At 42.4% G+C, this 26285-nt stretch overlaps 1 protein-coding gene across 1 annotated transcript in view; it reads right to left on the reverse strand.

Annotated features, from left to right (window-relative positions):
- RAB40B (RAB40B, member RAS oncogene family) overlaps positions 1–25826 on the reverse strand; it is a 62185-nt gene extending 36359 nt beyond the window's left edge. The window contains exon 1 of the mRNA XM_077833208.1: positions 24845–25826. Coding sequence (XP_077689334.1) covers positions 24845–24986 — 142 coding nt within the window. The 5' untranslated portion in view covers positions 24987–25826. The remainder of the gene's footprint in view (positions 1–24844) is intronic.
- Positions 25827–26285: the final 459 nt, after the last annotated feature.

Consider the following 26285-nt stretch of genomic DNA (forward strand, 5'->3'; position numbering starts at 1 on the left):
GCCTTTTCCTGTCTACCTGGCCAGTGCATCTGAGTTGAGAGTGCTGTCCAGAGTGGTCACAATGGAGCACTCTGGGATAGCTCCCAGAGGCCAATACCATCTAATTGCGTTCACAGTATCCCAAATTCGACCCAGCAAGGCCGATTTCAGCACTAATCCCCTTGTCGGGGGTGGAGTAAAGAAATTGATTTTAAGAGTTCTTTAAATCGAAAAAAAGGGCTTCGTCGTGTGGACGGGTGCAGGGTTAAATCAATTTAACACTGCTAAATTCGACCTCAACTCCTAGTCCAGACCAGGGCTTAGGAGCTACAATAACGTACACAAATAGTACATTTAATGGCAAAAGTAAAGACAACTCCACTCTAGGATTGCCAACTGTCTAATCACAGAAACCCAAACACCCTTGCCCCGGCCAGCCCCGTCTCCAAGGCCCCACCCTGCTCACTCCATCCCCTCTCCCTCCATCGCAGGGGGTTGGGGTGCAGGAGGGGGTGTGGGCTCTGGGCTCGGGCCAAGTGGTTCAGAGTGTGGGAGGGGGCAAGCTCTGGGAGGAGTTTGGGTACAGGAGGGGGCTCAGGGCTGGGGCAGGAGATTGGGGTGCAGGAAGGGGTGTGGGGTGCAGGCTCTGGGAGGGAGTCTGGGTGCAGGAGGGGGCTCAGGACTGGAGCAGGGGTGCAGGAGGGGGTGAGGCCTCCAGCCAGGCGCTTACCTCGGGCGGCTCCCAGTCGGCGGCACAGGGGAGCTAAGGTAGGCTTCCTGATTGTCCCAGTCCCGCGCTGCCCCCAGAAGCGGCCAGCACAATCCTGCAGCCCCTGGGGTGGGACAGGGGGCTCTGCATGCTGCCTGCGCCTGCAAGCACCACCCCTGCAGCTCCCATTGGCTGCAGTTCCTGGCCAATGGGAGCTGCGGAGTCAATGCTTGGGGCGGGGCAGCATGAAGAGATCCGCTCCCCCCTCCCCCGCCCAGAGGCCACAGGGTCGTGCCGGCCACTTCCAGGAGTGGCATGGGGCCAGAGCAGGCAGGCAGCCTGCCTTAGCCCTGCTGCGCCACTGGATTTTTAGTGCCTAAAATTTCCCAGTTTGGCTTCAGTAGCCTCTGGGAGATAGGGTCTGATTCACTGTTCCCTCTAAACTGTAAGCGTGTGCGGGTGCACACAGATCCTAAACCCCGTGCACACGACGAAACACCGCACGCACAAAAATTTGCACAGAAGCACAACAATTTGCACAGAAGAAATTTTTTGTGCACACGGCCTGTCAAAAATTAGAGGTTTCAGAGTAACAGCCGTGTTAGTCTGTATTCACAAAAAGAAAAGGAGTACTTGTGGCACCTTAGAGACTAACCAATTTATGCTCATTTATGCTATTTATGCTCATGCTCAAATAAATTGGTTAGTCTCTAAGGTGCCACAAGTACTCCTTTTCTTTTTTCAAAAATTAGAGGGAACATTGGTCTGATTCCAGAAGATTCCTGGCAAAACTGGAAGGGTTGTGAACCCTACTCCACTCTGAAGGAAAACATTTTGGATTAGAAATTAAAAAGTGTACTATCAGTTGAAAAGCCATTTCATCAGGATTACTCTGCTTTCTGCCTTCGCTACACCTTCTTCCGTCTATTGCTGCCTTATGATCAACCCTTCATAGTGGATGATGGGATTATGACACCAGCGGAGAGTCAGTCCTCCCCTTTAATTCATCTGCATACTTCAAGTCTGTTGGTAAAAGTGCCTTACAGTTCTAAAACCTCAATTTAAAAATAATATTAACTCTCCGGGGCAGAGTCTGTCTTCTTTGTGTGTCTATAGTGCCTAGCATGTTGTGGGTCATACTGAAAACACACACAACTTCAACCCCCTTATCTTGTGCCCCCTTTTTGTGGTATACATAATCTCTATGAACACAATACAAGCAAACAACATAAGATCAGGCATTCTGCCCATCCAGGAAAGAACAGCAAATGGACGCTTGGCACACGTGAAGTACTCTGACACCACAAAAAGTACCATTACTTTATGAAAAGTTGTCTTATCTAAGCTTCCCAGTTGCTTAGGCATAATAACTGCTCATTTGGCTACTAACTGTAACCTAAGTTCCCTGTAAACTGTGCAGCTGCATGGCCACATAGCAGCCTATTTAGTGCCGCACAGGTGCTCAGGGAACCTGCCCGGCCTGGACCTGCTGTAGATGGTCCGGGGCGCCCCTCCTCCAGCCCCAACTCAGCCCCAGACCTGACGCTGCCAGGGATGGGGTGGCCTGAACCCAGCCCCAGCTCGGACCTGCAGCGGTGTCCCTCCCCTGGCCCCAACTCAGCCCCGGCTAGGGGAGGGACACCCCTCCCCCAACCCCAACCCTGCCCTGGCCCAGCCCTGCCGTGGCCAGTGGAGGGGCACCTATCCTGTGGCCCCAGCCCTGAAGCTGCCATGGTGGGGAAAGGCGCCTCTACTCCCCAGCCCAGATGCTGCTGCGGGGGGGGGGGGGAGCACACTGGGGGGATGGGAGGGGGGGAGTCCTGTCTCCCTGACGTAGTCCCAGAGCATCCTCCTGCACCCAAAATCACTCATTCCCGGCCCCACCGCAGAGCCCACACCCCCAGCCAGAACCCTCACTCCCACCCACACACACACATCCCAACCCTCTGCTCCGGCCCTGAGCCCCTTATCCCCAGCCCCACCCCAGAACCTGCACCCACAGCCGGAACTCTCACACCCCTGCAACCCAACCCTCTGCCCTAGCCCTGAGCCCCCTCCCACACTCTGAACCCCTCTGCCCCACCCCCGCCACATGAATTTTGTGATGTGCATCGTCACATCACCTCCATATTGATGCACATCACAAAATTCATTCCACACATGTGTGAGAAAAATTAGAGGGAACTCTGACTGTAACTGTTCAGCTTCTTGTACATTTACACTAAGGCAAGGTTGGAAGGGATGTACAGAGAGCTGTTACAATAACTATAAAAGATTGCTTTCCAGTTCTTATTAAACTTTAGTTTACTTACTTCTGAAAACACAAAGTTTAAAACACACCCAGAGTTTGTGCTAGAGAATAGCTTCGAAACGCAAATAATATTGAAAACAGATGAAATTCTTCACATTGTGCAACATATTCCAGAAGAAAAACACAATGGCCTCTCATATCTTGGCACAAGTTTAAGATATTTGGCTCAAGAGAATCATGTACTCTGAGTTACTGAAGTCAGCAAGAGCCTTTCCAATTATTTCTTCAGGCTTTGGATCAGGCCTCATATGAAGAAGCTGATTCTAAGGGAAAAGACAAACCCATTTCAGTGAAAAAGATCAAGCTAGGTTTCTGAAATGGACAAGATGCAGCCAAGTTTCGTAATTTGTATTTTGTAAATCTACACTGTGCTACCACAAGCACTCTCAGAGGTTGTGATGACCTTTGCTACAACGCAGCAAGCTTTGACAGAGCAAGGGGAGATCCAAAGTACATCTGTAGTGTCATAATGACAGCACTCTCCTGAACCTTCAAATGACAAAAAGAAGAGAATATTTGAAAAACGTTTCTTTAACCTTAAAGAGCTGCACATGAAATTCATCCCCTATAGTAAAAGAAGGCTAAAGTTGGTATTCCCAGCCAGTGCATATATATACAATGGTCATTTAACTCTTTTAAAAAGTGCTAGCAAAAAAATTCTTATTGATAAATTTATAATTCACTCATGTCCCATTCATTAAGCCTTGTCATTGATTCAGTCTCCATTGAGGAGGTTTCTTTATATCCTGAAGGTTTCATGACCCCTAGACCAGTGCTTCTCAAAGTAGTGGTCCGTGGACCAGTGCCGGTCCGCGAGCCATTGGCTGCCGGTCTGCGGCGAGTTTCCAGGAAAGAAAGAATAGTATAATTTAAAAATCGCACCGGAATTCCACCAAGAATAATTATCAGTCGATAAAAGTCGACAATATTAAATAATATTATGTTTTCAGAAGTACATATTGATAATTATGCCATAGTGCTACAGCATGTTTTGCATGAGACGTGTGAGCATGCACTTACCCTACTCCTTCGCATATAAAGATGCCGCCCCACCGGCAGTTACCATCAAGAAGTTGAATAAAGAGCATCATACGGATCTCTGCGTGTTTGTCATTTGGGACCCCGTCCAAACCCACTGATTTGAGAATGTAACTACTAATAATATTATAAATTTTAATAATAATTATTTTCTGTCCTATTCTGCCATATCCCTTACGAAGTAGATAGAGACAATTGGGCACCACACACCTATAGCCAAATAGACAGTCCTTGTAGGAGCAGGATTTTATAATTGTACTAATTGTACTATAAGAACTGATGTAAACTTTGATTTCATTCTGCCAGCCACCCTTTTTGAATAACAGAAAAGAAGGACTGTCTGAGACTGGGATCCTGTTTCCAATATGCATTACAATTAGGACCTGTTATAAAGTTTAGTTAGTAAGAGACAGGATTTTATATTGTGTCTATGATAAATAGATTAGAGAAATGTTGAGGGCCTGAAGCCCCATTGTGAATTGTTTTAGTTATAAGATTTAGCAAGGCTTGATTTACAATGTATTCTGCTGAATATAAAATACTGCTGTCTGTATACCTTTTCAGGTTTCTGTGAGAGACTGTTTGTGTGAATGAGGAATGAATGCATCAGAAAAAGATATGGTGTGAAAGCCATCACATCTTGTCCAGATGGTCAAGAAAAAGTGAAAAAGAAAAAAGGAGTACTTGTGGCACCTTAGAGACTAACAAATGTATTTGAGCATACTGGACACCATTAAATTAGGCTTGAAGAAAGACTGGGAGTGAATGTGTCATTACACAAAGTAGAGCTATTTCCCCATGTTTATTTTTCCCCCCTACTGTTCCTCACACGTTCTTTTCAACTGCTGGAAATGGCCCACCTTGATTATCACCACAAAAGGTTTTTTTTCTCTCTCCTGCTGGTAATAGCTCACCTTACCTGATCACTCTCGTCAGAGTATGTATGGTAACACCCACTGTGTCATGTTCTCTATGTATATAAATCTCCCCACTGTATTTTCCACTGAATGCATCCGATGAAGTGAGCTGTAGCTCACAAAAGCTTATGCTCAAATTGTTTAGTCTCTAAGGTGCCACAAGTACTCCTTTTCTTTTTGCGGATACAGGCTAACATGGCTGCTACTCTGAAAGAAAAAGTAAGAGACTTGGAAAGAGCAGAAAACATCCATTGTATTGGATGCTAAACATGTTAGCAGCATTGACAACCTCAGAGGTGAGACAGGCACCCCTGAAGGCGAGACAACAAATAGGAGATAACGATGGGAAGCCCGACAATAACCATCAAATGATAACAGCAGAAAACCCCAAAATTAACACCACTTAAGGACTAACAATTACAGGATGACATTGCAAAATGCATGGACTCAAATGGGAATTTACTACTATAAAGCTGGGGTGTTTTGCCATGGAACTCTGGGTTCAGTCCTGCAAAGCCTTGGAGCATCGGATTGCGACCAACAGAGCCCAGCTTCTCACTCGTGCTCAATCTAACTAGCCATTACATTGACTCGAGCTACAATAGACTGGTAACTATAAACAACAACTGGCAGGACGTACGTGTGTGTGTGTGTGTGTGTGTGTGTGTGTGTGTGTGTGTGTGTGTGTGTGTGTGTGTGTGTGTGTGTGTGTGTGTGTGTGTGTGTGTGTGTGTGTGTGTGTGTAAAGCATGCTACCTGTTGCATTTTCAATAAATGCGGCATATTTGCCTTTTCCCCCTGAAAAGATCCCATGTGTTTTGTATGAGCATAACGTCCTCGCTTCCTCCATATCTATAAATTGTTTCATACACGCTCTCATTGTTCTTACTTATAGCCTTCCCCTCTTCTAGAATCAAACCTACGTGTTTCTGCCAGGAAGTTCTCGAAATTCCTCGCTTTCTCACTCCATATCTTTCAGACAGGTAAATCTTATTTTTGACGTTCATTATTCATTCTTTCCATATGTTCAAACCCTCTTAACTTTCCAATTATTATGTTGTTTTCAATTTAATTTTAAAATTTATATATTTTCTTATCCTAACATTACTTACCCTATTAATCAATGTTCTTCCGCACATATTTCTCAATTAAAAGCATTCCCACTGCATTTATTCGGCTTTTATCCTAATATCATAAATTAAGTATATACCCGGGGTAATGGAATTTATATTAATTATTTTTATGCCTAATTTACACAGGGCGAAGCGAGGCCCAATCAACATATTTAGCAAGCAGAGACATCCGGTTGCTGAACATGCAAGTTATTCTGAATTAGATGACGGCAATATAAATGAAACCGAAGTATTGTCAACAAAAAATTCATACTAGCTTTACTTGGAAATATGACTCCTCATACATTCAGTTCAGTTTTGTAGCCACGAATGATGGTGGAGTGCCAAAACCACAGTGCGTTATTTGTGGCGACGTGTTGGCTAACGACGCAATGACACCGTCAAAGCTCAAGAGGCATTTGTCAAAGTTTGACTCAGACTCACAATTTATCAGACCACTCTGTTTTATTAGCAAAGCTGCTCTGCTAATACATTTAGAAGTGAGCCCCCCGAGTGGGGCTTGTGTCTTTTAATTTATACAGTTTTCTGGAGGACAAGTTACAGAGAAGTTACAGACAAAAGAAGAAAAAGATTTTAGTCACCACCCTTCAAGATCCCTGAGACCAGTCACGTATCTTCAATTACCTGCCACCCTTAACAATCTCCTTTAACAGCTTCCAGTTAACTTAACTAATTGCCCTTCACCCCTTCCATTCTGATGCCTGCTTCTTAGACGTGCTGGCTCTATCTTAATTGCTTCTCCATTCAAAAGCTAACTGTCCCTACGTGTGCTCCCTCAGATACTTTGTAACACGTTTTGGCATGCCCTCTCATATACAACGTATCCAGCATGTCCCCTTATACAATGTTATACTTCCACACATTTAAATACAAAACATAATGAAATTAGTTCAAAGCCAAAAGAGTTCTTCGAAAGGAAGCATGTTGATTTAAAAGGCTGTCAGAAACAGATCTTTGAAGTGTCACACATAAATACTGGTGCTTTGCGAGCTTCTTATAAAGTAGCGTTTTGCGTTGTGTATGGCTTTTTAGCCTTAGCAATCAGTGAGACACTAGTGATAGGCTGTATTAAAGATGTCTGTATGGAAATGCTGGACGAGCCGGTGGCAAAGAAAGTGGCTCAGGTGCCACTTTCAAATGACACTATAGCTCGATGAATTCACAATCTGGCTCACAATATGGAAGATCATCTCATAGGACAGATTAAATTAGCACAGTACTTTTCTTTGCAGCTTGATGAATGTACAGACGTTGCTAATACGGCAATTCTGATGGTGTATGTGCGCTTTGAACATGAGGGTGATTTGAAGGAAGAGTTTTTGTTTTCTGTTTCACTACCAACAAAAACAACTAGTTCTGAAGTGTTCAAGACTGTGAGTGACTACATTGTTAACAAATGGGGGTTGGACTTCAAGTTTTGTGTAGGCGTATGTTCTCATGGCGCTGCCGCAATGACAGGATGGCATTCTGGAGTGGTTACCCAGATTAAGGCACTTGCACCCGAATGCAAGTTAACGCACTGCTTCCTTCACCAAGCAAGTCCTGCAACAAAAAAAAAAAAGTCAACAGAACTAAACAGTGTGCTCAGCGAGGTCGTAAAAATTGTGAGCCATGTAAAGGCAAATGTTATAAATTCGAGACTATTCACTGCGTTATGTGATGATATGGGAGCTGATCATAAACAGCTCCTGCTGCATGCCGACGTACGTTGGTTATAGAGGGGAAAAGTCCTGCCAAGAGTATTTGAGCTCCGAAACGAGCTCTCCGAGTTTCTTCAGGACAAAAAACCAAATTGGTCACAACTGTTCCGAGATGTGGACTGGATAGCCAAGCTGATTTATTTGGCTGATATCTTTGCCATTTTTAATGATCTCAACACCTCCATGCAGGGAAGGATGGCTTTGTGTCTTACAATGGCAGACAAGATTGACGGACATAAACGAAAGCTAAAAGCATGGAAGAGTCGAGTGTCAAGAGATTGTTATGACATGTTTCACAACTAAGTGACAATCATCGCTGATGCAGGTGAAGACCTTGATGTTACATCTCTACGAAATGTCATCAGTGAACACTTGACAAATTTGGCGGAACGTTTTGAGTTTTACTTTCCAGCAGAAGAAGATCCATGGAAAGGGACTGGATGGATCCGACATCCGTTTATTCCATTGAAAGATGACTTAACTGTCACTATGGAGGATAAATTGTTGGAGCTGGCTGCTGACGAAAGACTAAAGAGGAGTTTGAAACTACAACATCACTTGCTTCCTTTTGGATAAAAGTGAAAGCAGAATATCCTGAGTTTACTGAAATTGCTCTGAAAATTCTTCTCCCATTTCCTTCAACATACCTCTGCAAGACTGGCTTCTCAACCATGAGCGTCATTAACACAAAGTACAGGAACAGTATGGATAGTCATTCTCCATTGCGTGTGGTACAGTCCTCAATTGAACCACGACTGGATAAACTGACAAAGAAGAAGCAAGCTCACCTTTCACATTAGTAAAGGTTAAGATTTTAAAAGCGTATTATTGCGTTAATAAATTTTTTTATAATATCTTTGTTAGGAGACTTTGCTGGTTTGATTTTTTAATATTTTTTATTGTATTGTAATATTGTATTATTTGTTTACAAAATAAACATGAAATAAAAAATGTTTGCCAACTTCTATTTTATTCATTATATTGTTTCCGATATAAATTAATATTACTACGAATGTTCAAATAATATTTTCTTGGATCATAAACGAATAATAGTCATTTTATACTATCCGCACTAAGCCTTTCAGTCAGTCAGTCTTCAATGTATTTAATCTCCTCATGTACACCACACTCCCATTCCAATTAATACAGAGAAGTATATCAGTTTTTCTGATCTGATGTGCTACGTGCCCATGTGAAAACGATAATGATATGGCACAAATATGGTACTTGTCCCTGGTACATTGGGGAAAAAAAATTGCCGGTCCGCCACATCAGATCGTTTGAGAAGCACTGCCCTAGACAATACCTTTGCATCCAACCTTGGCACCATGACTCCCCGGGCTAAAAGCTACTGTCCTGAAAAGTCAGAGACACCACCCATGCAGCATTGGTACTTACAAAGACAGATTTCACCAGAAACTGTGTTTCCAAGCGCAGTAGAAAAACTACTTTGGCACTTCTAAAATGTGAGATTCTAAGTCACTTTACAAATATTAATGCATTTAAACACCCCATGAGGAATGTTATGGGGATAAAACTTGGCTGCCCCACTTTACAGATGACAATCCTGCAAATCTCAGAGTTCAAAAGTCATGAGACCCCCTCAAAAACACACACATACATACAATTAATCCCATGCATTTGGGTTCTGGTTCTGATTTAACTTTCAGTAAAAAGCCTCTCTACACCTGTTTGTGCACTCACCTTTCAGGACAAAAACGCAACACAAAATGCATGCAAAAAATGGAGTTCTCCTTTTAACAAGAACTTCTCTATCATAACCTATGGTGTGACAGCCTCTCTTTTGTGGTCCCCTGTTCACACTCCAGTCCTTGGGTCTCCCAGTTTCTCTTATCCCCTCTCCAGCAAGCTCCAGCTTGCCAGTGAAACTGTTCTGTTTCTGACAGAGTAAGCAAGGTAGGTATCTTTTCCAGCACTTCCTGAGGTTCAACATGGATTACCTCCCAAACTTCCTTAGTACAATGGAGAAAGATCCAGCTCCCTTGTGCTCTCCCATCTTGCTGTTTCTGCAAGATTCCACTTATTTGTAGCTACTCTGAGCAGAGGAATCAGTGAGCTGTCTGCTCAGGAAATGGAACCGACGTCAGCAGCAGAAACTGCAGGCAAATGATCCAGAAAATCCAAGTTGTTCACAGCCCTTCAGGTGATCCTGGACTGTGTGGGAAAAAAAGGTGCCGCAAAATTATGTTACAAATAATAGTCATGCAATGCTGGCAAGTCTGAAGACACTGATGCACACAGGTTAGTTTACTTGTTCATGATACTGAAGAATCCATGGCAGAACCAGGAACACAATATGTACATCTCGCAACCCCTTCCCAATACAACAAAATTATCCTTCCTATCAAGGATGGAACTCTCAAATCAACTGGCATCTACAGGGACATATTAACAAACAGGTGCATAAAATCAGGCCTAATGCACAGCAATTTTGGAGACTTTGGAGAGGATGCCAAGCGAGCAGAGAGAAGCAGCAGTAAAAAGCTGAGTCTTCAGGTGCAGAGTTGCTAGCATTGCATAACTATCATTTGTACCCTAATTTTGAGGCAGCTTTTTTGCAGCTGAATGGTGGTTATGCACAATGAAGGAGCTACGTGTCTTCTCTTGGAGTTAATGGGGGTCGTGAGGGCACGTATAATCGGGGAGAAGCCTCTCAGGGAAGATCTGTGGAGCTAGCAGAGGACATTTGCTTTGTGGAAAGATCATCAGGATGTCGACATGTCACTTTAGAAGTGTATCAAAACTAAAAGGTTTAAAGACAGCAATGGAAAGTGAAAGAAAGCAGACAATTGAAAACTTTTAATGCACTCAATGGGTTAATCTGTCCTGGCAGACTGAATGTATAACCTGTCATGACCCACCTAGTCAGAATAAGTTATAAAACAGATTTATATATTTACCAAAGCAACTTTTATCATGTATCCACTACAAACCCTACAGTTGTTATTTCCATTTAATGTGTAGTGCCACAACTGTCATTGGTATAAGAAAAGGAGGACTCGTGGCACCTTAGAGACTAACCAATTTATTTGAGCATAAGCTTTCGTGAGCTACAAGTGAGCTGTAGCTCATGAAAGCTTATGCTCAAATAAACTGGTTAGTCTCTAAAGGTGCCACAAGTCCTCCTTTTCTTTTTTGCGAATACAGACTAACAAGGCTGCTACTCTGAAACCTGTCATTGCTATGTTTAACTTTGAAGACCATTGATGTCAGCACCCTAGCATTCACAAGTAATCCGCAACAAAAGCATTGCTGCACAGAACTAGTGCTGTACTTCTCTTACACCAACTGAGATTTATTAGGAAGCAAAGAGCCAAAAAGATTTAAGAGAATGTGCCTTTTCCAGGATGGGGAAAAAGGGTGAGATACAAGAGACATCTCAAAAAAAAGAGTACAGCAAACAATTACAAGTATTGGGAACTATATAGAGTGTGGTCTTTAAAGCAAGATAATAATTTCAGTGTAATTAGTTATGTGTACAAGCCTTAATGCCAATTTCTATTAAAAATGCTTTACAAGCTAAGAAAAAAAGTAACCCTAAAATCATGTATGGCTATCATTGCTACATGAGCACATACACTTGTAGATCATCTTCATTAACTTGCTCTAGAACACCAATACGCAATCTTAAAATTAATCACAACACAAACTCTGAGTATCCATTCAAGCAATGAAGTCTGATGAGAGACAGTTACTGCATGAAAAAACAGATACTACCTTTAGCTACAAGTACTTGTTTAAATATCTTTATTTACTGGCAGAAAGTCTAAAGTTTCCCATTATACAGAGACATGTATAAACCAGTTTCTCACTACCAGTAAGAATCCTACTTCAGTGGGTAATGTAAAAGTAGACATTTTTCGTATTCAAAATGGAGGTCTGTATTTTTATATTCAAAACATTTAAAAGAAAAATGGTTATGTATGTGTCAAGATGAATGAAAACACAGAAAATTGAAAATGTCATAAAAGTAAACTTGCTCTTCCGCCATTCTCCCACCATCAAATAAAGCACTGCTTTTGAATAGAGCCGAGAGATCTCTGTAGTGAAGAAAACATTATGCAATATGCGCACATTTGTTTTTCCTACAGTGATCTGTGTTGTCCTCTAGATGGATAAGCAAAACCTCTTATCAATCTGAAGGAGTAAAAGAGAAAGAGCCTGTACTTCTAGTGTAAATGTTTATAAAAACATTTGTGTTATTCCCCAATGAGTCTGCACCAAAGGATTTTTAATCAAATTAAATACACTGGTTTCCAGTTGAATAGAAAGATGACAAAAACCTGTGTTCCGCTGGACTGCAGTATAAGTTATTAGAATTGCAGCTTTTTAGTCAATCAAAGACCATATAATTATTTCCCATGTAATCTTCTACACTCAACTGTCTGGCTTGCAGATGTCAGAGAAAAATCCTATGTAGGCAGAAATGAGATAGTAGCTGTCAACTAAATTACACTTCTCTCAAATACTTTAAGCAAGAACACGCCCTGCTTGGAGTTAAAGACTAATATTTAAAAGAAAAATATTGCATTATAGAGTTTCACTAGCAATGCTATGGTTAAAGAGGTGTTTGCATTCTCAGCCTCTACTTAGAGTATATAGGCTTTAAGTAGTTTTTTTAAAGACATTCTTCAAGCTTCAGAGTAACAGCCGTGTTAGTCTGTATTCACAAAAAGAAAAGGAGTACTTGGGGCACCTTAGAGACTAACCAATTTATTTAAGCATAAGCTTTCGTGAGCTACAGCTCACTTCATCGGATGCATACTGTGGAAGATATAGAAGATGTTTGTTTTTATACACACAAATCATGAAAAAATGGGTGTTTATCACTACAAAAGGTTTTCTCTCTCCCCACCCCACTCTCCTGCTGGTAATACCTTATGTAAAGTGATCACTCTCCTTACAATGTGTATGATAATCAAGGTGGGCCATTTCCAGCACAAATCCAGGGTTTAACAAGAACATCGGGGGGGGGGGGGGGGGGGGGGAATAGGTTATTATCAGCAGGAGAGTGGGGTGGGGGGAAAGAAAATCTTTTGTAGTGATAAACACCCATTTTTTCATGATTTGTGTGTATAAAAACAAACATTTTCTGTATTTTCCACAGTATGCATCCGATGAAGTGAGCTGTACCTCACGAAAGCTTATGCTCAAATAAATTGGTTAGTCTCTAAGGTGCCACAAGTACTTCTATTCTTCAAGCTGAAATCTTTCATACTTTGTCTCAGTCCAGAGATGCACTTTTCCAAAAAGTGAAGAAAATCCATTTAAGTTATTTGAGTCTTAAAGCATGAAAAATTGATTTTTTATTTAAATAAAAGTTATCCACATGCATTTTTTGCACACCAGTAACTCAAAAGTGGTTTGAAGAGACAAGGCTGGCCTGTACCGCAGTCCTCAGAAAGTATGTGTTAGTAAGTGTGAGGAAAGATAAGATAAGAATAAGAATAAGAATGGATAAGAATTAAGTCAAGAATGATTGAGATAATTATTGTGTACACAGAACATTCTTCCTTGCTGATGCACAGAGTGTGGCTATCCAGATACCAACACACTGGGTCTTCATCCACAGGTCTCTCTCCAGCCTGAGTCAATCATTTCCTTCTCTGCACAGCCCCTTGTATCTCCCTTCCCAGATCTACCCTTAAAAAGCTGCCAGACTTGTTGGGTCCCTTCCGGAGTTTTGTGGCTGCAGCTTCAAATTTCATGCACTATGGATGGGAAATTTTGGATTAGTTTGTGAATACATATGGACACCTCTTCTTTCCCCTTTTTCTTTAGGGACAAGCAATTTGTGTTCATACAGTGTTGTCACAGATTTTAAAGGGATATGGTCAACTTTAATTTTACGTTTACCTATTAAAAGATTCATTTTTCTGATAAATCTACCTTTGACAAGCAAGTACAGAATTTCTGTTGTGGATTAAGTTTTGTAACACTTTTCTATTCTCATGCAGTTATTAAAGTTTTTTTTCCAGCAAGGATTTCTGGGCAGACCTAACCATGCTCATACTACCACTAAACATACTTTCTATATTTTCCTTCTGTGCACATATGTACCTGCTGCCTTTTCAGTTCTACTGCTGCAGTTATTGGGAAACACCTATTTACAGAGCCCGGGGAATATCCTTCATGCAACCTCACTCCAGAGCAGTGGATGAGGGTGATGCAACTGACCATCAACAAAACAGTGAAACTGACTATACACTAAGTGCTGATGACTGCAAAGTAAAGCTGAAAAAATAGAGATGTGTTTCTCTGTCAATCTCAGATGCTATTTGCAGCAGCAGATGGAAATGTGATTTTCAAGTTTATAGTGCCCTTTTAGAACTCCAGAAAAGTAGTTTGGCTTTCCCCACAGCACCCATAACTGAGCCACATTGTATATATTTAATCACACCTAGCCAGAAACCAATGTTGCTTAAGTGAAGGTTGATACAATAAAAATAACAATGTTAGGAAAAATACTGGGAAACTTACTTAGAAGAAATAAATTAAGACAGTATACGTAAAGATGTAAAAACCCTTTGTTCAGCCATTTGCCAACTAAGATCTAGACATGCAAAAGTTAAGTACAGGAACTCTGAAAACCAAAACCACTTTTTCAAGTATGCAAGGGGTTAGTTAATTTAACTACTAACTTCAAAACCATCTAATTACTTCCTTTTTTACATTATACTCCATCCTAATGGTAATCATCCACATTTTTAGGTTTCAGAGTAGCAGCCATGTTAGTCTGTATCCGCAAAAAGAAAAGGAGTACTTGTGGCACCTTAGAGACTAACAAATTTGAGCATAAGCTTTTGTGAGCTACAGCATCCAATGAAGTGAGCTGTAGCTCACGAAAGCTTATGCTCAAATAAATTTGTTAGTCTCTAAGGTGCCACAAGTACTCCTTTTCTTTTTCCACATTTTTAGCAGTCTTTTCCGTCTCCTACAATAAACAAGGTAAAAGATTGGATTTTAATAGAGGCTTGGTCCCATCCTTATGACAGACAGACAAGGTTGTCTCTCCACAAATTTAAAATTTTTATTAAAGCTAATGTTAAAATTATATAATACACAGGTTGAGAAAAGAGTGTCTGTACATCTCGGTATAGTGCTTAGATTATCCACAGATACAAAGTTTGTTTAAAAACTCATAAAATACATATAGTACATAATCTGCAATAACCCAAATTTAGATAAATTTAATGATATAGTTTGGACATTAGAATCCAAATACTTGGGTACATCACTCATGAAAAGTTATACAGAGAGTTAGTTGTAGAAAGCAAATATAGGAATGAGTGTAGATTGTCCCTCAGTAATTGAGCATTTAGGATGGGTTGTCCTTTAGTAGATATAATCCATCAAAAAAGTATTTTAGTTACTTGCACTTCAAGAATGCATGGCATTTTTACAGAAGCTACTGTAGTTAACAGGCAGATTTAAGGCACTGAAGTTCACACTATATGAAGAAGAATATATTGCATTTGTGAAGAGAGACCCTAGTTACTGGTACTGTGGGAAACATAACTTTGAATCTTCTGACTTTGGGGTATTCAACATCTAAGTATTGAAGCTGCATTAATGTAGTTTGCATTTATGAATTATGATCACAGTAACGGCTACACAAACTGACCAGTCATCCACTTACTCTGGTCAATGCTGAATGCTCCAGAAGAAGTCATCAAATTCTGTTTAATACAAGAAAAAAGAAACCAAAGTGGCTTTTGTATTTCATTATAATTTTATACTGCTCTTCCTAAGAGAACAGACCTACGTAAAACCTTCCAAAAGCACTTAAATTAATTAGGAGCCTAAGTCCACTTTCAAAAATGAACTAGCCACATAGGCACCCAAGTCCCATTGAAAGTCAATGAGGCTTAGGATCTCTAAGTCATTTTTTACCCTGAGTCTTGTTACCCTTGTGTTGGATAGCAGCCCTCCCAACTCAGGCACTCCATCCAACCCTAGTTGCTTATTTCAAGAGCTTTTATATAAAATTTCTGCAACAAGAATCACTCTGAGCTTACTCATTTCATCTCATGGAGTAGGTTACCAGCAGCCTTGAAACCCAGGACTTCTTCATGCTCAGGCACGATTTTAATGTTCACTTATGATTTTGAAGCAATACCATTGGTCCATCTAAACTGTGTATATTTTCTACCCTTGGCTCACCAATTATTGCTTAGTTACCATCCCCTTTTGAAACTGATTACAAACTTCTGTCACATTTGTTAATTACTGTATATGTGTGATGAGAGAATTTGCATCTACCATGTATTTCAACATCAAAAGCTTGATGTTGAAATACATGGTATTTCATGGTAAAACAACACAAGTTGCAGCAAAGTGTTAAAGTCATGCTATAACCAGAAAGCCAATTTCTCATGAGAAATAAATAGCTCTCCCATTTCCCGGCCCGCCCCACCAAAAAGACTCAACGCCTTTTATCACAGCTGTGTCTCTGCCTACACAGCAATCACAAATTATTGAGCTTGCAGAAGGTGCTTTTATATGGAAATTAGGGTATTTACATTTCTAAATCTTGCCCCTCCCTGTCACAGTTGCCAAAGACTCACCTTCTTCATCCTGCAGAGAATCCCCTACCGACCTCATCAATCTCCACATTACATGTACCTGAGAACTCACCAGTTCTCTAAGGATTTCCCTTTTTGGTTTAAAACCCTTGTTTTAATGAAAGCAGCACCAATACGTTACTACTGGCTGAAGATAGCTGGAAAATATAAGCCCATGACCAGTGTACGGACAGATTAACAGCCTAATTAACATGTTAGATAGGAATGTAATTATACCAAGAATGGGTAGTACACGTTATAGCCCAAGGCCTTTGTACTTCAGCACATTGGATCCAGCTTACATAGCCCCTCCAAATTCTGCTACCAACACAATTTTCTCTCTCCTCCCTATCCCAGCCCAGATGAGACACCATCTTCTTGTCCACTGCCACAAGCTGTTGTGAAGATTTAAGTAATTAAGACAGTTTAACTATGCATGAGATCTTAACTCTCCTCTCTTTTCTGAGATGTGGAAGAAAGGGAAAATTGTAGCAGTGGGTGGGTGGAACATTTTGTGAGTTAGCGTGTGTGGATTCTAGGTAGGAGTTTAAAGTAGCCCATATTTAAAGCCACAAGCCTCCAAATTAAAGGTGAGTCAGAGACTGTGTCAGTAAAACTTTTTTGTTGGTCGGGGTGTAAAAAAACCACACCGCTGATTGACATAAGTTTCACTGTCAGAAGCACCAGTGTGGACAGTGCTATGTTGGCAGGAGATGCTCTCCCGCCAATATAGCTACTGCCACATGTTAGGGGTGGTTTAATTATGCAAGTGGGAGAGCTCTCTCCTGTCAGCATAGAGTGGCTACATGGGACACCTTGCATCTGCAGCAGTACAGCTGTGCCACTCTAAGGTGTCTAGTGTAAACATAGCCAGAGACTGTCTTTTTGTTCTCTGTCCATACACCACCTAGCACAATACGGTCCTGGTCCATGACTCAGGCTCCTAGGTACTATTACAATAAAATAATAAATAAAGGTTTAACGGCTATCAATTCATATTCAAAACTATGCAAAGCCAATTTCGTAGATCTCATTTAAACAAGTCAAACATTAAAATAGTACGTACTAGGCTATAATTTATGGCACTGAATGTAAGACTAGGCATTAAATTTGATGGGTTGTATAATTACATTATACTACTTAAAATTTTTCTTTCAATACTAATAAAGAAGCTATAATTTAAGATGTAAGAATACAGGGCTAGTTAGTATTAAACTTTCAGTCTTAACTCTGGAATTGAGTGTTTTCTTCTCAACCATAATTCTGCATTAACACTAGTTGTCTAGACTATCATACCTATGTATTACAACACATGAAAACAGAAAAAAGAGAAAAAACTATTATTTACCTGTGTATAACCCACTTAATCACTAAACAGTTTTGGGTTCCCCATTGAAAAATTCAGCCACCTGGGTGGTTTTCACAATAGCCAACCACAAAGAAACATGTTGGGACTATTACATAAGTAGATTATCCACACCAGGTAAAAGTACAAATGTTCTTTTAAAAAAACAAACAAACAAAAAAAAACCAACCATAAGGCAAACACACCCAGCTCATATTGGGTAAATATTTAGCCCAATATTATTTCTTCCTCACAATTCTCAACCTGAGTTCCAGAAAACAAACAATCCAGAGAATCCGAGTAAGAGCCTGACACAAATAAAACATTCTAAGGCCTTGTCTACACTGCCACTTTACAGCGCTGCAACTTTCTCATTCAAGGGTGTGAAAAAATACACCCCGAGCGCTGCAAGTTTCAGTGCTGGCAGTGTAGACAGTGCACCAGTGCTGGGAGCCGCGCTCCCAGCGCTGATAGCTACTCCCCTCGTGGAGCTCTCCCAGTGCTGGTGCCGCAACTGCACAGCCACTTTAAAGCGCAGCCACGTTGCTAGTGAAGACATAACATTAGTAAGTTGATTTCTACCTTTCAAGCAAATGATCTCAGATATTTTCCATTCAGAGTTCAAATCTGAAAACAAATAGGTTCCAGTAACACATTAAAAATTAGCTAATACACTGGCCCACATTCAGCCTGAGTCAGAGTTCAGTCCTAGTGGTTTAATGGGACAAAGTCAGATTGAAGTCTGATTAATTTTTAAAAGGTCAAGATACTTTCAAATAGTGTACCTGTCCTGAAGCCCTTGCCAATTCTGTGTTTTTACAACTTCTTTTCCCCCCCATGTTTTTCCTCTCTCTTGCAGCTGTGAAAAACCTATACAAGCAACAGGAAGACTGATTGCACATGACAAAAGCTGAAATTGGCTACATGCAGACAGATGTTGAATGCACAAAGTAAACTGGGGAAAAAAGAAAACTACTGTATTTTTCTTTAGTGTCTTTCAGTTATAGTAACCTTAGGTGCTACGTGTAATAATAGCAAATTAAAGTCACTTCTCTGAATTTTGTAACAGAATCTGAAATAAGAAACACGATACCAGTGTCAGATTTTAGCACCTCATTATTCTTCTAAAACACTACATCATGTAGAATATATTTGATCAAAGACACATTTAATTTTAAAAACGATAAGTTAGGGGAAAAGTCAGTTAAACCATAAAAACGATATTCGTGAAAATCAGGCATTTTAAAGGTTAACCATTTAAACGATCCAGTTAAACAAACCACCTTGTTTTTGAGGGGGACACAGACAATGTAAGCCTATTGATCACTTTGGTTGAGAAGCATCTGTCTAGAGATCCTGTCCTGTGCTGAAATATGCTGCTGTGGCATACATCTAATGTATGGAGGAACAGATACTATCACACCGACGTACCTGAGCTACACCATGTCAGGACAGATAGATGATCAACAGAAGAGTCAAAGTGGGAAGAATGTGGTGTGCAGTGAAGCAACAACAACAACAACAACAACAAAAAACTAGCCCCTTTCCCCAAGACCCCCCCCCGCTAGCGCCTCTTTACCCCTTCCCCTGAGGGTGACCCCCTGCCAGTCACGCCTCTTCGCACCCTTCCCCGAAACCTCCACGCACACACTTGCTGGGGAGAGAGACATGCAAGTGGCAGGTGGAAGAGGCCTTGGGGGAAGAGGAGCAGTGCAGGCAGGGCCACGGGGCGGAGCGTGGGGAAGGCCACAGCCCAAGTGCCCTTTAAGCAATGATGCTCTAAATCTGGCAGGCTGCCGCGCCTCCCAAGAGAGGTGCGCCACGTCCTGTTTGGGAATGCTTAGCCTCCCTTGGCCTATTACACCCACTGCCCATGATGGAATATGCTGTGATTTTTGGTGTAAGTGACCATTTATCACTAGTGCAGTTTGTCTGGGTGGCAAGATAGACTGGAGAGTCTAAGGGAACTGACTGTGACTCCATGGTATAACTGTTACAATGACCCAGGATTTGACATTTGTTACTGGGTTGGTGAAATCTAATTATAGAACACACCACTAGTTTGGGGTGTCTGCCCTGGTTTTGACAGTCTGTCCTGAGGTAGGCACTCACAGGCACAAGCCGCTCCAGAGAGCGTGACAGATATGTCTGCACATTTTGCATCTGTTGCTCTGGCAGGATCTGGTGCTGCTTTGAGTGGATGTGTCCTGGTCTGTGTGAAGCTTGCTTCTGATGAGGAGTCTGGCAGTGTGTTTGGGGTTGATAAATGAAAAAAACCCACCCCATCACCTGTGGGTAAACACTTTGCGCAAAGTGATCACTCTATATCAGTCCTCATCCTCAAAGGAAACCTGCGCAGCACTTTCAAAAGATGATCGTGAAAGCTTAAATTCATAACTTTGCTAGACACTAAAAATCATGATCTTAATAAAGACACAAATTATGGCTTATTACAACAATCTGTAACCCACTAATACCACTTTTTTTGTCCTGTGACTACACGGGTCTTAATGGGCCAATTCAGCTTGAATGGTCCTTTAGAATATGTGCTAACTACTTATGTGACGCTATCTGTTTGACCTGGTATTTAGCCATGACACTGGTACCTTTCCCAGACCTGAGGAAAAATTCGATGTAGCTCAAGAGCTTGTCTCTCTCACCAACAGAAGCTGGTCCAACAAAAGATATTAGCTCACCCAGTTTGTCTCTCTAATATGTTAATTTCACTCTGCCACTATTAGCAGCAGCAGAGGCACTTGAGTCATGCAGACTCAAAGACATCACTGCGTTCATTTACATTTGGAAAGGGATCCATGCAACTGTAGTGGCTAAGAACTTCTTTTTAATAATGAAGATTCATGTTCCATAGAAATTAAGGCTTAGGTCCACATTCATTGTTGAGTCTATTCTCTCTTTGTGCCCTCCCTCATAAACCCTTATTTCAGATGCAAGAGCATTAGAGTCATACCTAAAATACCCATAATGCAACCTTTCCTTTGCTTGTGAGTCGCTGAAAATGTCAGTCATGAAAATTGTCAAATTACAACATCAGCAACGTATAATTTACAATAGTTCATGAGCAAGCCTCCCTCTGTGTAAGAGCACTGATGTTTAGGCAACAACAGAGCAGTTCTCCTTTACATAAAAAGGGTCATTAAAAAAAACGTGTGGACTAAGATTTCTTTACAATGGTTTTAGTAATTTCTTGCTCAGAGACACACTCCTAGGAAAAACTTTTAAACTCAACCCAGCAGGCCGCACCCACAACCCCACCAAGCAAAGCTCATAGGAATTCAGGAGCTTAAACTGAAAGCTAGTTACGTAAGTGGAAAACACTGCAGTTTTATTCACCAAAGACAGTTCTCATACAGCACAGGCAGAATCAGTAATATATTGCCATTCAAACCATGTGCATTTACTCCCCCCAGTTTTAGCAGCAAGAAGATCAGTTCTAATACAGCCCTGCTTTCTTTCAGAGTACTGAGAAAGGAACAGCTACCATGACTTTTAGAAGTGTTTTGAAGTTTGAATTTCCCCATTAATGAGAAATTAAGAGAGAAACATTTAAGATTGCACTGATGTAAACAAATGGAATGCTTCTTTAAACATAGTGCTAAGGCAACTCAGAGCCTGACAGTGCATCTGTCCTTCAGGACAAAGTGCGAAGACAGACCTCAGGAAAACTAAACTTACTATGACTACTTAACTACAGGTGCTCTAACTGATCTGTGGACCATGGGTGGTCTGCAGAGAGCTGGCTGCTCACATAATGCCCATATTCTCAATCCTTAAAGAATCCACCCTTCAGCCCACCTCTCTTGCTAACTATTGCCCCTTCTCCCTTCACCTTTAAACTGATCAAATGTTCTATTACAATCAATACCTCAACTTCCTTTCCTCCTGCTCACTCATTAATCCCTTTTACTTTGACTTCTGTCCTCACTACTCCACTGAAACTGTTCTCAGAATTTCTATCTCAGGGCCTCTATTCCATCCTTATCCTTTCAGACCTCACATCGGCTTTTGACACTACTAATCACATTTTTAAAACCTTGCTCTTCCCTTGTCCATCATGACTTGTCCTCACTTGGTTCTTCTTCTACCTCTTTAATCATACCTTCAGTGTCCCATTTGGAGTCCCCCACCTCCTCTATCCATATGAGTCGCATAGGACTTGATATATGGCCCCTTCCTATTCTCATTTTACATGCTCTCTGGACAATCTCATCTGCCCATCTGGTTTTGACAATCATATGTCAATGACTTACAGCTCTCCCCTGTATCTAGTGTTGGACTGCGGCCTGTCTCTCTGACATCTCCTCTCGAAGATTACACAGTCAGCTTAAACCTAACATGGCCAAGACAGAATTCCCAACCTTGCTTCCCATACCCTCCCCTTGCTTTTTGTTCTGTTACTTCTGACATCAATGCCAGCCTCTTCCACCCATGTCAGCTTCATGCAAACCTCTCCATGCCTTCTAGCACACCACCTTTACCCAAGGATCACCCTCTTTGAGCTGATCCATCAACTACCCTCTCTTTCCTCAAATCCAACCTCAGGATCCACCTCTATTACTTATCAGCCTATTATATTCTAGGTGCTTACAAATTGATTGTTTAATAATTTTTCCAATATCTTTCCAGGTATCAAAGTTGCCTGACTGCTCTATAATTCCTTGGGTTCTCTTTGTTCTCCTTTTTAAATACAGGTAGTAAGTTTGCCCTTCTCCAGTTCTCTGGGACCTCACTCATCATCTATTAAGATAACCATTAAAATAGTTCCACGGTTGCTTCAGTGAGTTCCTTAAGTACCCTTAGATGAATTGCACCAGGCCCTGTTGACTTATATATATCTAATTTATCTAAATATTATTTAATATTTCTGTCCCTATTCTGGTTTAGGTTCCATCCCCCTTGTTCTTGCTAATAATCACCAACCACACTCCTTCTTCAGGCCCACCTCTTCAAGCATTCTCTCCTTCTTATATCCAATAATTCCTTCACTCTCCTCCTTCTGATTTATCACCCTTGGGTGGGCACAAACCACTGTGTTTGTTTAATTTTTATAATTTAGAGTGTAATTTCTTTGTCAAGTGTCTTATCTGTTTGTGAAGTGATATGTAAACTTACTGCCTTGTGCACATTTGTATATGATTATTACACTGATGGGAGAGCTTCTCTCATTGACATAGCTACTGCCTCTCGCACCGGTGGATTAACGATGCTGACGGGAGAAGCTCTGCCGTCAATGTAGTAACGCCTTCACTAAAGAGCTACAGCGGCACACTGCACTGGTGCAGCTGCACTGCTGCAGTGCTGTATAAGAAGACAAGCCCTTAGTATGGGCCTGATACACCGAGCATTGAAGTCTGTATGGATCTTTCCATTGGCTTCCATGGATTTTGTATCAGGCCCATATTATTTGGGATATTAAATACTCAGTTCTCCTGTTGACTACACCGGGGGTTAGGCAGATGTGGATTTTTCACACCCCTGAGTGACGTAGTTATACAGATGTAAATTTGTAGTGCAGACCTGAAGTAAGATAATGATAGTCATTTAAGGCAGTCAGCAAATTTGCAAGGTGATCTATAAAGGTATGTTAGAACTGTAGTGAAGAGCTAAATGGCGAAGCTGAGTTGGGTTCTATCAAAACATCAAAACAAAAAATCCACAAAGGACATCTCTTTTGCCTACACACAACCCATCAGAATTCAGTTTTGAGTCAGTTTATGTAGCTCATACTTCTCTCCTTTGCAAATATATCTGGTATTGATGTGGGCTCTTCAGTCTCATTCCTTAAAAGGTTAAATGAAGGAACAAACTACAAATAGAAACCCCATCTTAGAGGACCACTGCTTTGATGTCACAAGTTTTTTATATTCCAAAAATATAAAACTTTCCAAAGAATTGACGTATGGTAACATTTCATTGCAACTTATCAGTCTTATGCCCTTTTCTTCCCTCCTCCCTTACTTTTAAAATCACACAAATTGGTAATCCACCTTTTGGGCTTTTTGCAATCAGTGCATCATTTGCTGACTAACAATTCATTTTAGAGTAAGTATTTTTGTATAAGAATTTTAAAAAACCACATTTCTATGATGCACAAAAGTTATAATAAGCACATCCTTGAATCTCTGTGTAGCACACCATCCTAAAATATTGACTCTGTTTAACACACCATCCTAAAATAAAATGTGTGTTTATTTCAACAGTTGCTGGGTTTGCAGCTACAAGAAATAATGTATATCTTGTTTAGTTATACTTTGTTTAAAAAAAATACCTAAGTACAACCATGTTAAAATATGTCATGAATTTGTAAAAGGGAGGTTGGCTAGGAGCGTTATAACCCATCCCTTAAAAATGATTTGCTTTAAAAGGCAACACTTCCACAGAGGAACAAACATCCAAAAGCATTCTGCTGCAAATGACTATCATTTATAAATAAAGACGACTCTACCAATGCTCAACACCCCTCTTTACTTATTGGTCACAGGGAACACGGAACAGAATGTTATTAGGACAGCTTTGGGTAAGATGATCCCTACTTCTTTCATCAGTGATCTCCACTTGTCATTGATGAAGCATGTCTCTCAAGTCTTAGCTCCCAAAGTAGTTTTGAAGTGGAGACTTGCTGGTATGGGATTTGAAACCAAAACAGATAGTGATTGTACTCCCCTCTTCAAGAACATAGGCATAGGAAAACATCACACCTCCTCTCCTTTCCATGCACTCTTCCCATTCCAACTATGCCTGGGAACACCACAGTCATATCAGGAGAGATCTGTGGAGGCAGCCGTTTCAAACGTGTCAAGCAACTGACAGTCTAAGGATTCAGGTGTAGGAGATAGTACCTCTGCCTCCCATTCAATTGCGAGTTCTCTAATTTACAACGGAACTTGATTGCTGGAATCTGGAATAGCCTAATGGTGCCTTTGAGCACACATAGTTAAAGGGGAGGCAGGCAGCAGCAGACTGAAGCGCCAGACGAGAAGTTCATCATTGTCATAGGGAGGAGAAGCATAGCAACACTGAACAACGGAGACTGGGAAGGGAACTAGTGGGAAACTAGTTACCATCTCAAAAAACACTTACGGGAGTGGTATGGCCTCTGTCCTACTTACCCATGTTGTACCCATAGGGCGACTCAGTGGCTCCATCCTGCAGGCTAGCCAAGATCTCTCCTTTGCCCACGTCGCTGTCCCCCACCAGCAGAAATTTCAGCAAGAAGTCATAGGCTTTCACTGGGCTGCCCACGTGGCTCATCCTCTTTTTCCCTTACCCCCCGAAAATAATCTCTCCGGCGAATCAGCTCCCAGAGCCCATCACGGGAACCCAGGAGGAAAAAAAGTCACCGTGGGAGCAGCAGCAGCAAACAGCAACAGGAGACAAACAGAGGCATGTTCAACAGCGCCGCCGCTCAGGGCAGGCTGCAATGGGGCAGGGGGCGCCAGCCACGCACGGGGAAGGAGGTAACAGGTGGTGCAGGGCTAGATACTGCGACATGAAAACGCATCTGGTGCCAGGGACCGGTCTCAGCCTGCGTGGCCTGGGGACACTCGCTACAGCCCAACTCCGCACAGGCACGGCGGGCTGGCTGCTGTATCACAACGCCGGCAGCAGCCCGGGAGATGCGGACGCGCACCCTATGGCGCTGGGGGTCCAGCCACCCCCTGCAGCGGGCTGCGGGTCGTTACCGAGCAATGGGGACACCCGTCATGTCGTGACAGAGGAGAGACAGGCGTCTATCGCCTCAGGGGCGGGGGTGGCGACCTATCAGGGAGACGGGCCGCTATCACAGGGGGCAGCCGCGGGGGTGGGGGGGTGGCCTTTGGCAGGGAGGGGTCACGGGACAAGCCCGGGCCACAGCGGGATCCAGTCGCGGGGCTCCAAAGTGTAGGTGCGCGACGCCCCGTCCCGGCGCCACCGCCCTGGCTCCCCAAGGGATCGGGGGAGTCGGTGCCCAGCCCGAGCCGGAGCTCGGTCCCTCCGGCCGCGAGCGAAGCGCGGGTCTGCGTTTCGCGCCGTTCCTGGCCGCGATCCTGGGTCCCCGCTGCCTCCCCTCAGCGCAGCGAGCTCGGCACTGCAGTGGCACTGACTCTCTACCCCCGCTTTGCCCCAGCACGCAGCACCGTGACAGCAGCCCCAGCCCCAGCCCCAGCCCCACCCAACTCGGCTCCCATTGGTGCCTGGCGATCCTGGTCCCCGCCCTCCTCTTCTTCTATTGCAGCGCTACGCTAAGGGCCGCGCCCACCTCCTTTTCCATTGGGCAACGGGTCTCCCAGCCTCGCCCGCCTCTTCTTCTATTGGGATATCGGAACCCTCAGCCCCGCCTTGCTCTTTTTCCATTGGGGGCAGGGTCTTCGGAATCCCGCCTCCTCCTGTTCCCATGGGGGCACAGCGGCTTAGTTGCTGGGCTAGTTCTCCCGCGCTATTGATGCTGCCGCCCGTCGATCACAGATTTCCACGCCCCCTGCAGGAGCGGGGCGGCCTGTTTCATTGAGAGTAGAAAGAGAAGGAGGACTTGTGGCACCTTAGAGACTAACCAATTTATTTGAGCATAAG

The sequence above is a fragment of the Eretmochelys imbricata genome, chromosome 14 (assembly GCF_965152235.1).
Source record: "Eretmochelys imbricata isolate rEreImb1 chromosome 14, rEreImb1.hap1, whole genome shotgun sequence".
Lineage (NCBI taxonomy): Eukaryota > Metazoa > Chordata > Testudines > Cheloniidae > Eretmochelys > Eretmochelys imbricata.